We start from the raw sequence: 14,395 nt of genomic DNA on the forward strand, positions 1-14,395 counted from the left end.
ACTTTCCACAGCTGCTGAGCGTGTAAAGCAGGGGTGTCAAACTCATTTTCACCGGGGGCCACAGCCTCATGGTTGCCTTCAAAGGGCCGAAATAATTTTAGAACTGTGTAAAAGTAATTACTCCTTAACTGTTAAGGAGTTGAAATTACATTCAGCCCTCTGAAGGCAACTGCGAGGCTGATCTGGCCCCTGGTACAACTGAGCTTGACGTCCCTGCTATCAAGGAATATGGTCGGCCTTTACATTTGTTGGGACTTAAATCTGCCAGTATAAAAATACACACAGCACTCACACCCAGCCTGGATCCAGAGTACAGACATGCTGAAAAAAGACAGGAAGGCTGTCCAGTTAAGTGATTCCTGAGAAAGGAGGCATCTCAAGATGGGCACATTACAGAAAAACAATCAAGAAAAGCTTCCCTAGCCCTGGCTGGTGTGGCTCAGTGGATTGAGCACCAGCCTGTGAACCTAAAAGTCCCCAGTTTGATTCTCAGTTAGGGGACATGCCTGGGTTGTGAGCCAGGTCCCCAGTTGGGGGCATGTGGGAGGCATCTGATTGATGTATCTCTCCACACATTGATGTTTCTCTCCTTTTTTTTCTCCCTTTCTTCCCCTCTCTCTAAAACTAAATACATACAAATCTTATAAAAAAAAAAAAGCAAAAAAAAAAAAAAGCTTGCCTTGTCCCATGCCTGGCATTTGGTGTAATTTAATGAGGTAGAAGCACATTTGCTTAAAGTTTTTATTTAGAATCTAGTCACACTGATTCTAGTGACATCAGAATATATTGATTTTAATGTGTCTGTTTTAAAAATATACTTGTCCCATCCTGGCTGTTGTGGTTCAGTTGGTTGGAGCATCATCCTATAGTCTGAAGGGTCATGGGTTCGATTCCCAGTCAGGGCACATGCCTAGGGTGCAGGTTCGGTCCCCAGTCTGGGAAAGTACAAGAGGTAACTGATCGATATTTCTCCCTCACATTGATGTTTCTCTTCCTCTCCCTCTCTTCCCCTCTCTCTAGAATCAATAAGTATGTCCTTGGGTGAGGATTAACAAAAATGAATTAATAAAAATAAAAATATACTTGTTTGGCCCTGGCTGGGTAGCTCAGTTGGTTAGAGCATCATACCCATGCAGCAAGGTTGCAGGTTCCATCCCCAGTCAGGGCACATAGAAGAAACAACCAGTGAGTGCATCAGTGAGTGGAACAACAAATCGATGTTTCTCTCTCTTTCCCTCCCTCCCTCTCTCCCTGAAAAGATCAATAAAAAAATCAATAAAAAGATTGCATAGTGGTCTGAAATGCCAAATGTGTTGTCAAATAAAATGGGGCAAATCGCCATCTAGTGGCACCTCCAGGGGTGGGACCTAGCAATAGTGATTAACAAGCCACCAAGGTGATTCCAGAGCATGGTAAGGTCTGAGAAGCACTTCTCTCAAATACCACAATCAGTTGTCACCTGGAAAACCACTCCACTTCCAGGACTTTAGAAGGGGTTTTAGCATCCCCTGACTTCAGATCTGCGTGATTATAGAGCAAGTAATAAAATACCCCTTAGTTAATGCTTACCACTTGCAGTCCACTGTTTGTATTAAACATTCCATCTCATTTGATCCTCACAGGAGCTATGACCCCTCCTTAGAGGACATCAGGCACAACTTCTAACCCTAATGCCTGCGTGTCCTGCATAACTTCCACTAGGCCTTCATTTCAACTTTCAAATCCTTAGCTCTTTGTGCCCTTCCTGGAGCTGATCACCCCCCTTCCTGGCATCACTTAGCTTTTTATCCATCATGAACCCCATAAATCTTACCCCTGGCTACCTATTAGAATCACCCGGGAAGTTTTAAAATATCCTGATGTCCCTGCCATATCCCAGACCAATTAAATCACTGTGGCGAGACCCAGGAGCCAATGATGGAATCAATGATTTTGTTGTGTAACCAAGGTTAAGAACTATTCACAAACCACTCCTTTAATGATGCTCACATGTGCCTTTATGTGCTCTTCCTACACACAGTACCACACACCTTTACAATTCCCAGCCCAATCAATCCATCCTTCTTCTCTACTGGAATTTGTCTGCACCTAATTGATAACTGTGCTGATTTGTTCTCTCTTAGTTCACGTCCTTCAACTTGATCAGCACAGCTCAGCAACCTACTCAATGCAACCAATATGTACCAGGCAACTGCTCTGGGTGCGGCCCTCTGCTGGAGGCAGACACTGTCCCCACTTTAGATGAATTCATGGCCTTCAGGGGCACTCACACCCAGACTCTCCCTGTTTTTAGATGAAGAGTTTCTGAACAAAAGATTTCCCAAGATTTAAAAAGATGGGATGAGAGCCCTGACCGCTGTGGTTCAGTGGGTTGGGCATGGTCCCACAAATTCAAAGCGTCACCGGTTCGATTCCTGGTCAAGGTACATGCCTGGGTTGCAGGCCAGGTCCCTGGTTGGAAGGCATGAGAGGCAAATGATTGATGTTTCTCTCCCCCTCTTTCTCCTTCCCTTCCCCTCTCTCTAAAAATAAGTAAAATCTTAAAAAAGATGGGATGAGAAAAAAAAAAGGGATGAGGGTGTGGTGAAATGGGTATTCCAGGCATAGAGAAAAATATGTGCAAATCTTTGCTCATCCTAAAGAATGCGCTACTCTAGTGGGCCTCAGGCTGGTCTCCAAACGAGCAGCATCAGCAATACCCGGGAGCTTATTATAAATGCACATTCTTGGATCCCACCCCACTTCTATGGAATCAGAACCTCTGGGGGTGGGACCTAGCAATCGTGATTGATAAACCACCAAGGTGATTCCAGAGCATGGTAAAGTCTGAGAAGCACTTCTCTCAAATACCACAATCTTTTCTTTACTCACTCTTAGAAAATGATGTCCTAAAAGAGAAGCCATCAGACTCAAACTCCCCTGTAAGATTTCCTTTCCAGGGGTAACATCATCCCTACCTTTTCTTCTATCTCCTTTGCTCCCAATTACTCCCTTGCTCTCTACTGACTTGCCACCAACTCTAAAAGAAAGGAACTCAATTATTTTAAAGATTGCCAGTGATGTATCTGCCAGTTGGAGTGACTTTTCTGAGGTTTTATTTACATTTGCCTCACTGGTAAGTGTGCTATTCTTGAAATTCTTTTCTCCCTTAGTGTCTAGGAACTGTGTTTTTGACTCCTGGTTCTTTTTCTATTTTATTTTTCCAGGTTATTTCTTTTTGTATGTGCATGATAAAAAATTTAACAGGGCATGATAAAAAATTCAACACTCTTACTCCCTAGAGACACACTGAACTTCCTTTTTTAACCCTAGAGGTGTAATCTAAATAATATGCTGACAAGCCAATTTAAAAATGTATCATCTTGATGGTATCGATTGGCTCCTTATTCCAGGAGATGAGAATTTAGCTTGCCAAACTTGCATTAACTTTTATATTATTTTTAAGGTCTACTTGTTTTCTTTGTTTCTTTAGATATACTAAAATCACTATAATTCTGACAATTTCCAGCAATGTATTCTTTTTTATTTCAACTTAGACAATCAAATCTATTCATGTATAATTTAAAAAACAGCCCTGACTGGTGTGGCTTCGTGGGTTGGGTGCTGTCCCACAAACAGGCAGTTTGCTGGTTTGACTCCCCGTGAGGGCACATGCCTGGGTTGCAAGCTAGGTACCCAGCTGGGGTGTGTGAGAGACAACTGATTGGTGTTTTTCTCTCACATCAATGTTTCTCTCCCCCTGCCTTTGTCTCCCTTCCCCTCTCTCCAAAAAGAAATAATAATAAATAAAAATAGAAATGATCATACAGTATTTAATGAAGTCCTCTTCTTCCCTCTTCCCTAATTACTAATTGTCACTCCCTACAAATAATTATTATCAACACTTTTAGCTGTTTCTTCTGGTAACTGCTTCCATATTTCTAAAAAATCATGTTTTTACTTCTATTTCTTGATTTTTCAGCTTTAAACAGTATCTGATCATATCCTATTATAGAAGATAAAGATTTACCTCTTATATGTTCCTTTCCTACTACTATTTCACGCATCATGATGCTTGGTTACATTGGTTTTATTCCAATGAGTTGGAATGTTTACATAAACATTATTTATACAGAGCCAACTACTCAACTGTGATTACAGTTCTTTTTTTTCATACCAGTTTATTTTCCTCAAGGTTAATAATTATCTAATTTTGTTTAATTTTGAATATACTTATCACTAATTCAGCCCCAAACTTTCCAATGGGTCCCAAACTTCCAACTCAGTTTAACGTGAGGTAATCTGCTCCTCTGCTTCCCTCTTTGACCGAGAGGCATCTCCTCCGGAGCCCTCTTCTCCTCCTGCTCCCGCTTGGACAAGCTGTTCTCTCTGCCGGCTACAGAGCTGTCCGGACTTCAACGTTCTTTAGCGTTGGATTCACTGGCTTTCCTCTTTCTTACTTTGCTCTTTTGTTGGAGAATATCCTAAACGAATGTCTCAGAAACACACTGCTGAAAAAAGCCAGGGGCTGTTTGAATCTCTTGTTCTTTTGTAAGTAGCATATACTTTTCTCCTGGAAAATTTAGGAATGTTTACAGGTATCATTCTTGTTTTATTTATCCTGTTCACTGATTAAAAGACCTTCAGTTGAATTACTTCTTTTCTTTGTTATTTTTCTGTTTTTCCTTTTTGTAACTCCTATTTGTTGGATATTGGACCTCCTGAATTAATCCTGTGTTTTATTTTCTCCTCTTTCATTTTCAATCTAGGGCTCATGAGAGAAGTCCTTGTTTTCTGAATATTGTCCTAATAAGTAGGACATGTCTCTCTCTTCCAACCAGCAGCCTGGCCCTCTTACAGCAGCGTTTCTGTGCTTGTTTTTTGTGCTCTGGAGGATGCTCTCAAAGGGCATCCCAAACTACTTTGTAGCCAGGCCTTTAGTCAACGTCCCTGATCTCAGACTCTCTTCTGCTCTCCCTACTCGCTGCTGATTCCTGGCCTTTGTCCTCTGTCTTTGTCTCTACTCCTTTCATTCACTGAACCAGTATCCAGGGAGTATAATGTGGCAGCCAGTGGGGATGCTGACATTAAAAAGCTGCAGACGGCTTAATTTACCCTCTCTGTTTCTAGCACCGAAGACCTCGACCACCGGCAGCACATTTCCCGTGCCTGCTGGTCATCTCTCCACCTGGATGTCCCAAACAATAATGTTCTCTTGTCTCCCGGCATACTCCTCCTTAATTTCCTGGATTAGAAAATACTATTTCAATCTGCCCATCCTCCTATGCTCTAAAATGTTTGGAAAAACTCTTAGGATTGTTTTTTAAATTTATTGATTTTAGAGAGAGGAAGGGTGAGAGAAACAGAAACATCAGTTTGTTGTCCCATTTATTTATACATTCATTGGTTGATTCTTGTATGTGCCCTGACTGGGGATTGAACCTGCAAACTTGTTGTATCAAGATGATGCTCTAACCAACTGAGCTAGTTGGCCAGGGCTGGAAAAACACTTATTGGACCCAGAACAAGCCTCACAATTTCCTTTAGCAAAAAAATTCCCTTATATGCTTCTTTATTCTCTATGTTCTCAAAAAATTTTTTTTTTTTAGCAGACAGCCAGAGTTACCTGATTTTATAAAAAGAAAAGATTTTATAATAACTCCATAGACAAAATAACTAAACTAACAAACGATCAAACTACGGAAGCAAATATACCTGGAAACATGTAAAATACCCCTCATAGCCAAATCAGTCTCTGCCTAGCAATCCATAACTGGGAATAAGAAACATCTGACTTTAAGGGCAAGAATATCTATCTCCTTATCACACCTAGAGACAGCAGTTTAACTGTGGGGAGGGGCTTCCAGAAGTGCCGGTTGTCTCTTCCACCCTTCTCCCCTTCTGCGCCCGGCAGTCTGTTGACCCAGACCTTGATCTTCCCTGTCGGATCGGTAGTTGCTGACTTCTCTGCACAGCCACTGACAGTAAGTCTTTTTCACATTGTCAGACATGATGATCTGACCTTCCCTACTCTTCTGTCAATGGGCTGGCTCACTTGATAATAAATATCACCTAGTGACATGTCTGCTGTGATCACTGGATTGCTGGTACTACCCCTGCACACTGCTTTAATTGAAGCAAATACGGTCTGCAACTGAAAGGTGTCTGATGCAGGACGTGAGGCTTTCCTGGGCCTCGTGTCTACAGCCGTTGACAGCACATACGCTACACACCCACAACTGTGTATGTTACAACTGTCAACATCCCAAAGGCGTCCCTTAAGCTTTTAATAACACATGTTAAAAAATAACACCAACTAATGTGTTTAACACGAGATCATTTGAAACCAAATGCCATTTTCTTCTTAAAATACAGAAATAAGGAAAACAAGGAACTCATTCAAAAGTATGTTCCTAGCAGCAGTTTGGCTGAATGAAGTGTTAACTCTGCATGGGAGAGCATGAGTTCCTTTTCATTTAAGGTACTTTTTTATAGCCCACGTTACACTTTTACATTGTGTCTTCCCGTCCCTTTGTGAAGAAGGTGGAGCTGAACAAATTATATCAGTGTATGTAAATAGCAACTATACCAGGTTTTGCTGAGGGAAACACCTTTTTGTCTTGACATAGTTATCATCTGAAATGACTCCTTAAAATTGTGTAGCTAAGGGTCCTCAACTACGAGGTTGGAGAGTTGCATGGGTAGGGCCTCTAGGGGTCAGCCTAACTCGAAGGGAATGCAAGCAGAGCAAATGAAAAAGGAAGATTTGCAGGCTGTGACAATGGCAGAGGGAGGAACGGCAGGAAACCCTGTAAGACCCCACTGAAGGTGCAGGCAAGGAGGAGTGGGGAGCCGACCCTACAGCCAGTCTACATACTCGGGGACCCAAACCACTGAATAAGGAGGTTGCTGATCACATGAATTCCCCTGAAATACTGACGGTATTTTTATTATACTCTTCTTCCGTGCTGAAAGCCATATACTTTTTTAAATGTCTGTGTTGGCACTTTGGTCTTAGGCCATTCAGGTGTGAGAGTTAAGCACCACAAACTGGTTCTCCCAGAAGTAATGGTTTTTCAATTCAAACTTATTACTTTAGGGCTAGAATGGTCTGAGGAGCTGGCTAGCACCCGCTCTAAGGTACAAAATTGTGGGTTTTATTCTTTTTACCTATAAACCATTTAATACTAATTCTGCAGAGTATGTATGGTGATTACAACCCTACATTTGGGGAAACTCTTTAAGGAAACTCACTGCCAGTATGCTGCCTCTCATTCACCACATGGTATCAATCTCTCAGATATGTGAAGTGCTGAGAATGTAAGAAGAGGTGATTAACAGCGTGCCTTGTTTCTACTTCCTGGTATATTTCCCTGTGCCTCTGTGGACAATACCCTTGGAGACCACAGCTGATAAATACTTGTCTGCCTTAGTTGATGGCTCCTATGCAGTGAGAATTTAACAGTGTTGGCAATCACTTACGGTATAGGAAAAAGAGCATTGTATTTCTCCGTTCTTTTAATGTGAGTGGACCAAACAGCACTTGGGCAGTTCAGTAACAGTTTTTGGGCAGAAGAAAAGAAATCATTTCCTATTCCTTGCAAACTCTGATTTACAAAAGAATGCTGGAAGCTAAAAGCCTTGTTGATTTATCACGTGAAGCAAAGAGTAATTTTTCTCCCCTTGTTAGGCTTTCACATAATCATGCTCACTGCCTGTATGGGTGGCATTAAAGAATTTCTGAATAAAAATAATAATTTCTTGCTTTCAACCTTCATAATTCACATCAGCGAGCACCCTGCTGGGCAGTGATGCCTACTGCCAGTGAAGCTCAATCTTTTCTGCACGCCACTTATCTGCCGTGCGCAGCTGCGAGCTCCACTGATGCGGTACCTGCAGGATAATGCGCCCGTAGGCGTTCTTCAGCAGATTAACCACGTCCGTGTGAGACAGCCCATCCAAAGGTTGCCCATTGATGCTGACAATCCGATCTCCAACCTGGAAGCACAAAAGTGGTAGAAAATCACTATCATTAAGAAAAATTAAATTTGAGAAGAATGCTTAAAATTCTTTGGAAGTCATATTTCCCATTTGTGGCTATTGTGAAGATTCTGTGTTTCTACTGTGCATGCATGTTCCAGAAGCATGAGGAATTTTTATGGCTTTCCCCAAATACAGGCCAATCAGAGACACAAGAAGGGGGTCAGATTTGATTATTAAAAGGCACGGCAGGCCACTTTTGTATTTTGGTAATGGTGGTGTTTCATGCATCCATTCGCCAGTAATGGTGGGGTGTACAAATTAACTGTTCAATAGAGCTCTAGTGAGAACACCAAATATTTTCTGCTTTATTTTGCTACCTAAGTTAAAATTAATGGGCAATGGAAAAAAATTATAAGAATGTTGATTCTTTTGGATGAAGAAAGATTCTGAGGTCAAATCACTCTCAGGTGAAAATCGACTTTGGGCGGAAGCAGGTGCTGAAAGACGGTATGGGAGGCTTTGTAAGTGAGCTGCAAGTTCTTTCATCGAGAAGACAAACAATAGTATTTTTATATGCCCATGGACCTGGTGAATTTCAGGTATACACTTTCCCCAGTGCATTTTGTCCTCAGCATAGGTCTCTGATGGCTGTTGGAATTCCAACTTTAAACAAAGTGCCCACGGTGGCAACTTCCTCTCCCACCCCACCATGTGCTGCTAGCACTTCCCCAGGCCCCATCGGCTTACTTTGAGCTTCTGTGTGCGTGCAGCCACTCCGTTGGCCTGAATCATGGCAATGAATACTGGGATATCTCCTAAGGGGCTTCCTCTTCCTCCAGCAATACTGATTCCAAGGGCATCACTGAGCTCCTAAAAAAGAAGCAAAACACAGCACATATTTAATAAAGAGCCACAACCTGGCTGTTCTTGGTAGCTGCTGAACAAAACACTCCATGATGCAGGAGGTCAGGGTAACACAGGAGTTAAGTGCAGGTCTTTTGGTGTCAAGAGGAACCTGTGTTTTTCTTTCTTTCTTTCTTTCTTTCTTTCTTTCTTTCTTTCTTTCTTTCTTTCTTTCTCTCTCTCTTTCTTTCTTTTTTTAGAAAAGATTTTATTTATTTATTCTTAGAGGAGAAATGAGGTAGGAGAGAAACATTGATATAAGGGAGAAAAACATCAATCAGGTGCCTCTCATATACAACCCAGGCATGTGCCCTGACTGGGAATCGAACCTGCGACTCTTTGCTTTGCAGGATGATGTCCAACCAACCAAATCACATGTGTCAGGGCAGAAAAACCTGTGTTTCAGCACTAGCACTTAATTTGTTGGGGAGTCTTCAGGAAGTTTCTTAACCTTTTAGAGCGTCCATTTCTAGGCATAAAATGGGAAGAATCCCACCTACTTCCCAGTGTTAGTTTGAGGGTTAAATGAGATGATATAGTGCAGTCCCGGCCTACAAAAAAGGCTCAATAAAAAGGCAATAGTGGGAGTGAAAAACAAAACAAAACCCTATGCTACTGCTCACTTTGGTGGCCAATTTTGATGCAGACTTGGCAAGTATGTTCTCATATGGTGTTTATAATCAAACTGCCACACATATCATGCTCTCGGGGGTGTGAACAAACATACTTGGCTCTGAAAGAGCTACATGACTGCTTAAAACAAAGGATGTTAGCGGGCACTCATTATAACAACAACATAGTTTGGAGAGAGAAGTAAAATGTGATAGGAAATGTTCCCTAAGATTATTAGGTGAGGCAACGTGGTTCCCTCAGACCCTGGTGAAGAGATCCTGGCTTTAGTCCAGGTTCTTCCCACATTCTATCAGAGGGTTAGCATTTTAAAAATCTCTAACAGAACAAACGACAAGTTCCAGATTTAGCATAGTGGCATATGCACACTATAGTATATCTCTCCCGCTGATGAAAATAAAGGATGTGTCAAAATACAAAAAACAACTACCTGAGGCTTCTGAAAAGTAAAGAAACTCAAAATGCGGTGGAAAGCCAAAACTTGGAGAAATGACGGCAGGGATGACCATCCTGGTTGTGGGCCTGGCGGCGCTGTCCTGAGGGCGAGACGCAGGCCAGGATCTGGGAACCGGTGCACAGGAACCTGGGAACTGGCTACCGCCTGGAGACACTCCCCTCTTCCTGGTCGGAGGGACCAGGAAAAGGAATGCCCGGTGGCAGGAGAATAAACAAAGAAAACTAGAGCAAAGGGAGCTGGGGAAGGGATCCTCTAGCTCCGAGTGAACCCACAGAATTCTCAGGCTCAGCTCTAACCTATGCACGCATGGAACAGACCCCAACCAGAGAACTGAACCACCGCTCACAAAAGGGGAGACGCAGCACGTAGTCTCAGCCTAACCGGGTGCCCGCATCCTGTCTACTCATGGGGTCCAGCATAAAATCCCACGTTACTCGACATACAAAAACCCAGGACAGGGGGATCATTTTTTCCTTTAGTTCTCGAAAATAAGTAGCGCAGTTGAAAGCAAATATCATAACATTATTTGGTGGGTTCTCAGATTACGTGAATGTTAGTGGGTGACAACCAGGGCAGAAATGCTAGCGGAGCGGGTGTGGTAAAGGGACCTGTGTGGTCACAGGGCTTCCACAGCTTTAATTAATCACTTAAAAGCCTGCACAGCTTAGTGTGCTTCGATTTGACCTCAGTAAAGTTGGAAAAAGGAAGAAGAGCAAAAAAAACAAAAACCACATATGCAAGAATTTTAAAATCTCACGTCCCTTAAGTGTGAGGCATGATTCTTTACTGTTGACAACAGGACTCGTGCTGCCATGCCGTGCCTACGAGACGGAGAAAAGCCAGTGCTGACCTCTTCAGCCACTGGCAGTCTGTGGCTTGCTTTCCAGAGCATTTGTGTCTAGCTTACAGTTTCTGAGTGCATTGACAGTAACGCCCTGGGTGCCAAACAGCAAAAATGAGTGTCATAATGAAGTTTCTTCCTGGACCATGTATGGGAAAATAGGGCTGGTAGGACTAGGTCTTTTTATAAAAGCTTTTAAAAACAAGTGGTTCTAATGATTGAGAAAACATAAAATGACATTTTATAAATCTTGGAATTGGAATAAGGAGAAATTTAGGAAATAATTTGCTCTTGCACAAACCCACCCTGATGTTTCCTGAATTTATCCATAATGACGCACATGTTGGCACATCGAACCTCCCCACTGCAGGAACAGCTGAGTTGCCACTTGGGAGGAAGGACACTGGGATCGCATACGCAGATATGGTAAAGGTTTAACCAATAGTAAGGACGCCACTTCCTGGACATTCATGATGCACTAGGTACTACGAAAAACATCCTATATGCATTACTTCATTTAATCCATACAACAATATTCACCTTGTGAGGTAAACAGTGCTTTCACCCCCATTCTACAGATGAGAAACATTAAGTAACTTGCCAAAGATAATAAAGCTAATAAATAGTAGACTGCCTTCAAACACAGCTATGATTGACTCCAGAGAACTAAGTGATGCTGGATATAACTTTACTGCAGTTAAATGATAATTACAAGGTCACACTTTTTTTACACTTCTTGAACCCCAAATTTAAGGATCAAAGTGATCAAAATAGAAGTCCACTTTCTAATACTCCAGATTTCATGCTGGAGTATTAGAAAGTATTGAAATTCAGGATTTGACAGATGCATGAACGAAAAATGCATCTTATGCAGTCTTCTCAGGAAAGCCATTTAGCAATATGTATAAAAACCTTTAATGACAAGTGTGGCTTTTGACTCAACAATTTCATTTCTAGGAGTTAATCCTGAGAAAATCACCCATGACATAGGTAACTCCCCCAGCCCCTAAAGATACTTTGCTATAAAAGGTAACGAAAGTTTAGAAATGTGGAAATTGTTTTAAAAGAGGATGTTGGTTAAGCCCTGGCTGGTGTGGCTCAGTTGGTTGGCACATCATCCTGTGATCTGAAAGGTCATGGGTTCAAATCTTGATTAGGGCACATGCCGGGTTGTAGGTTTGGACCCTGGTTGGGGTGTGTGCAAGAGGCAACCAATTGACACTCCTTGCTCACATGGATGTTTCTCTCCTTCTCCCTCTTGACCTTTCCTCTCTCATTCTCTAAATATAATGGGGGGAGGGGGGAGGTGGTTAAGCAAATCATAGCACATTCACATGATGGAATATTATGTAACCAATAAAAATCATGCTATGTACTAGCTATTTTTTCAACCTTTTCCATTTCATGGCATATATAAACTAATTAATAAAATTCTGCAGCACACCAAAAAATATATTATTTGCAGATCTGACAAAAAAAAAAAAGAACTTCCAGTTAAGATGCCAGCTTAGGCAGACATGGCTCACCTCTTTGCACAACCACATCAAAATTACAACTAAAATATAGAACAATCATCACTCAGAACCACCAGAAATCAAGTTGAATGCAAGTCTGACAACCATGGATATAAAAAACCACATCCATCCAGACAGGAAGGAGGGTTGCAGATGTGAAATGGCTGGTCCCTCACCCATGTGTAGTGGATACAAATTTGGAAGGGATATCTTGGGAGTGAGGAATCCCAGCTCCATGCTAGGACCCCAGCCCAGGGTTCCAGTGCCAGGATATAAATCCCCAAAACTTTTGGTTGCAAAACCCAGCAGGGATTGAGTTGGTGGAAGGAACTTCTGGAGCCCCAAGCAGTTCCTCATAAAGAACCCACACACAGACTTACCTACTCATATTCACTCTCTCTGAGCTCCAGCACCAAGGTAGCAGCTTGAAAGGTACCACTGGCATAATGGGAGAAACTAAAATGTCTGGCTTGAAAGCAAGCAGAGGCCATTTTCCCTTTTCTAAACACTCCCCCAAGAGCCACAGAGTCACAAAGCCAGCAAGCTGGTGCCATATCTGAGACTCCATCAACCTGGCTAACACTATTTTACCTGCCTTGGAGATCCCCAGAGACTCTGCCCCACCTGACTAATGGGCCAACGTCCACCCAAGCTGCTTCTCCATGTGAATGGCTGGTCTTGGCTCATGCTGCACAACTTTCTAAATTCTCTCGAATCAGCAACAGCTGACCTCAGTGAGCCTGAGGCCTGGCAGTAGCAGAAGCCAGCCTAGATTCATAGGTTGGCTTTGCCTGGGAATCTCCAAACCTAGCACAACTAGCAGCCATCTCAGGTTGCGTTATAGCTCAGGCATGGTGGCCCCGGGCAAAACACAGGTAGGGCCTGACCCTGGCCTGCACCACCTGGGAAACCCCAGACCCTGCTCACCCAGTGGACAGCTACAGACCATGTTAGAGTACCACTGCTCTGCCCCTGCACAGCTGATCCTCCATGGAGGGTGGAGGTTTGTGGTTAGTGATCATAGCCAATCCTTGCAGCAGCTGACTGGCCTGGGTAAATCCCTCCCATTGACCTGCCAACAGCAACCAAAGCTCAACTACAAGAGGAGGGTGTATTCAGCCCACACAATGGGTACCCACACCTTGAGTACCCAGCTTGGGTGATAGGAAAGGCTGTGCCACTGGACCCTATAGGACACCTACTACATTAGGCCACACAACCAAGACATGGAGTCAAAGCAGCTCTACCTAATACATAGAAACAAACACAGGGAGGCTGCCAAAATGTGGAGACAAAGAAACATGGCCCAAATGAAAGAACACATCAAAACTCCAGAAAAAAAGCTCAACAAAATGGAGATAAGCAATCTATCAGATGTAGAGTTCAAAACACTGGTTATAAGGATGCTCAAGGAACTTAGTGAGGACCTCAATAGCATAAAAAGATCCAGTCAGAAACGAAGGACACATTAATTGAAATAAAGAACAATTTACAGGGAAACAAAAGTAGAGTGGAGGAAGTCAAGAATCAAATCAGTTATATGGAACATGTGGAAGTAAAAAACAACCAATCAGAGCAACAACAAGAAGAACTTAATAAATAAGGATAGTATAATCAGCCTCTGGGACAATTTCAAGAGGTCCAACATTTGCATCATAGTGGTGCCAGAAGAGAAAGAACAAGAAACTGGAAAAATATTAAAAAAATAGTGAAAGAAAACTTCCCTAATTTGGTGAAGGACATAGACATGCAAGTTCAGGAAGCACAGAGAGCCCCAAACAAGATGGATGCAAAGAGGTCCACTTCAAGACACATCATAATTAAAAGGCCAAAGGTTAAAGATAAAGAGAGGACCTTTCCCTGGCTGATGCAGCTCAGTGGATTGAGTGCCAGTCTGTGAACTGAAAGGTTAAGGTTTCAAGTTTGATTCCTGGTCAGGGCACATGCCTGGGTTGCGGACCTGGTCCCCAGTTGGGGGCATGTGAGAGGCAACTGATGGATGTATCTCTCACACATCGACATTTCTTTCCTTCTCTTTCTCCCTCCCTTCCTTCTCTAAAAATAAATAAAATCTTTTTTTTAAAAAAA

The 14,395-nt window shown here is 42.5% G+C and overlaps 1 protein-coding gene across 6 annotated transcripts in view; it reads right to left on the minus strand.

Moving 5' to 3' along the window:
- Window positions 1-14,395, minus strand: part of PATJ (PATJ crumbs cell polarity complex component) — a 327,386-nt gene that overhangs the window by 16,946 nt on the left and 296,045 nt on the right. For all 6 annotated transcript variants that reach the window (XM_045835301.1, XM_045835303.1, XM_045835300.1 and 3 more), the window contains 2 exons: window positions 8,710-8,832; window positions 7,873-7,977 (listed from right to left, as the gene is read on the minus strand). In XM_045835301.1, the coding sequence (XP_045691257.1) occupies window positions 7,873-7,977; window positions 8,710-8,832 (228 nt within the window). The remainder of the gene's footprint in view (window positions 1-7,872; window positions 7,978-8,709; window positions 8,833-14,395) is intronic.

This window comes from Phyllostomus hastatus, unplaced genomic scaffold (assembly GCF_019186645.2).
Source record: "Phyllostomus hastatus isolate PE091 unplaced genomic scaffold, TTU_PhHast_1.1 phas_contig_209, whole genome shotgun sequence".
Taxonomy (NCBI): Eukaryota; Metazoa; Chordata; class Mammalia; order Chiroptera; family Phyllostomidae; genus Phyllostomus; species Phyllostomus hastatus.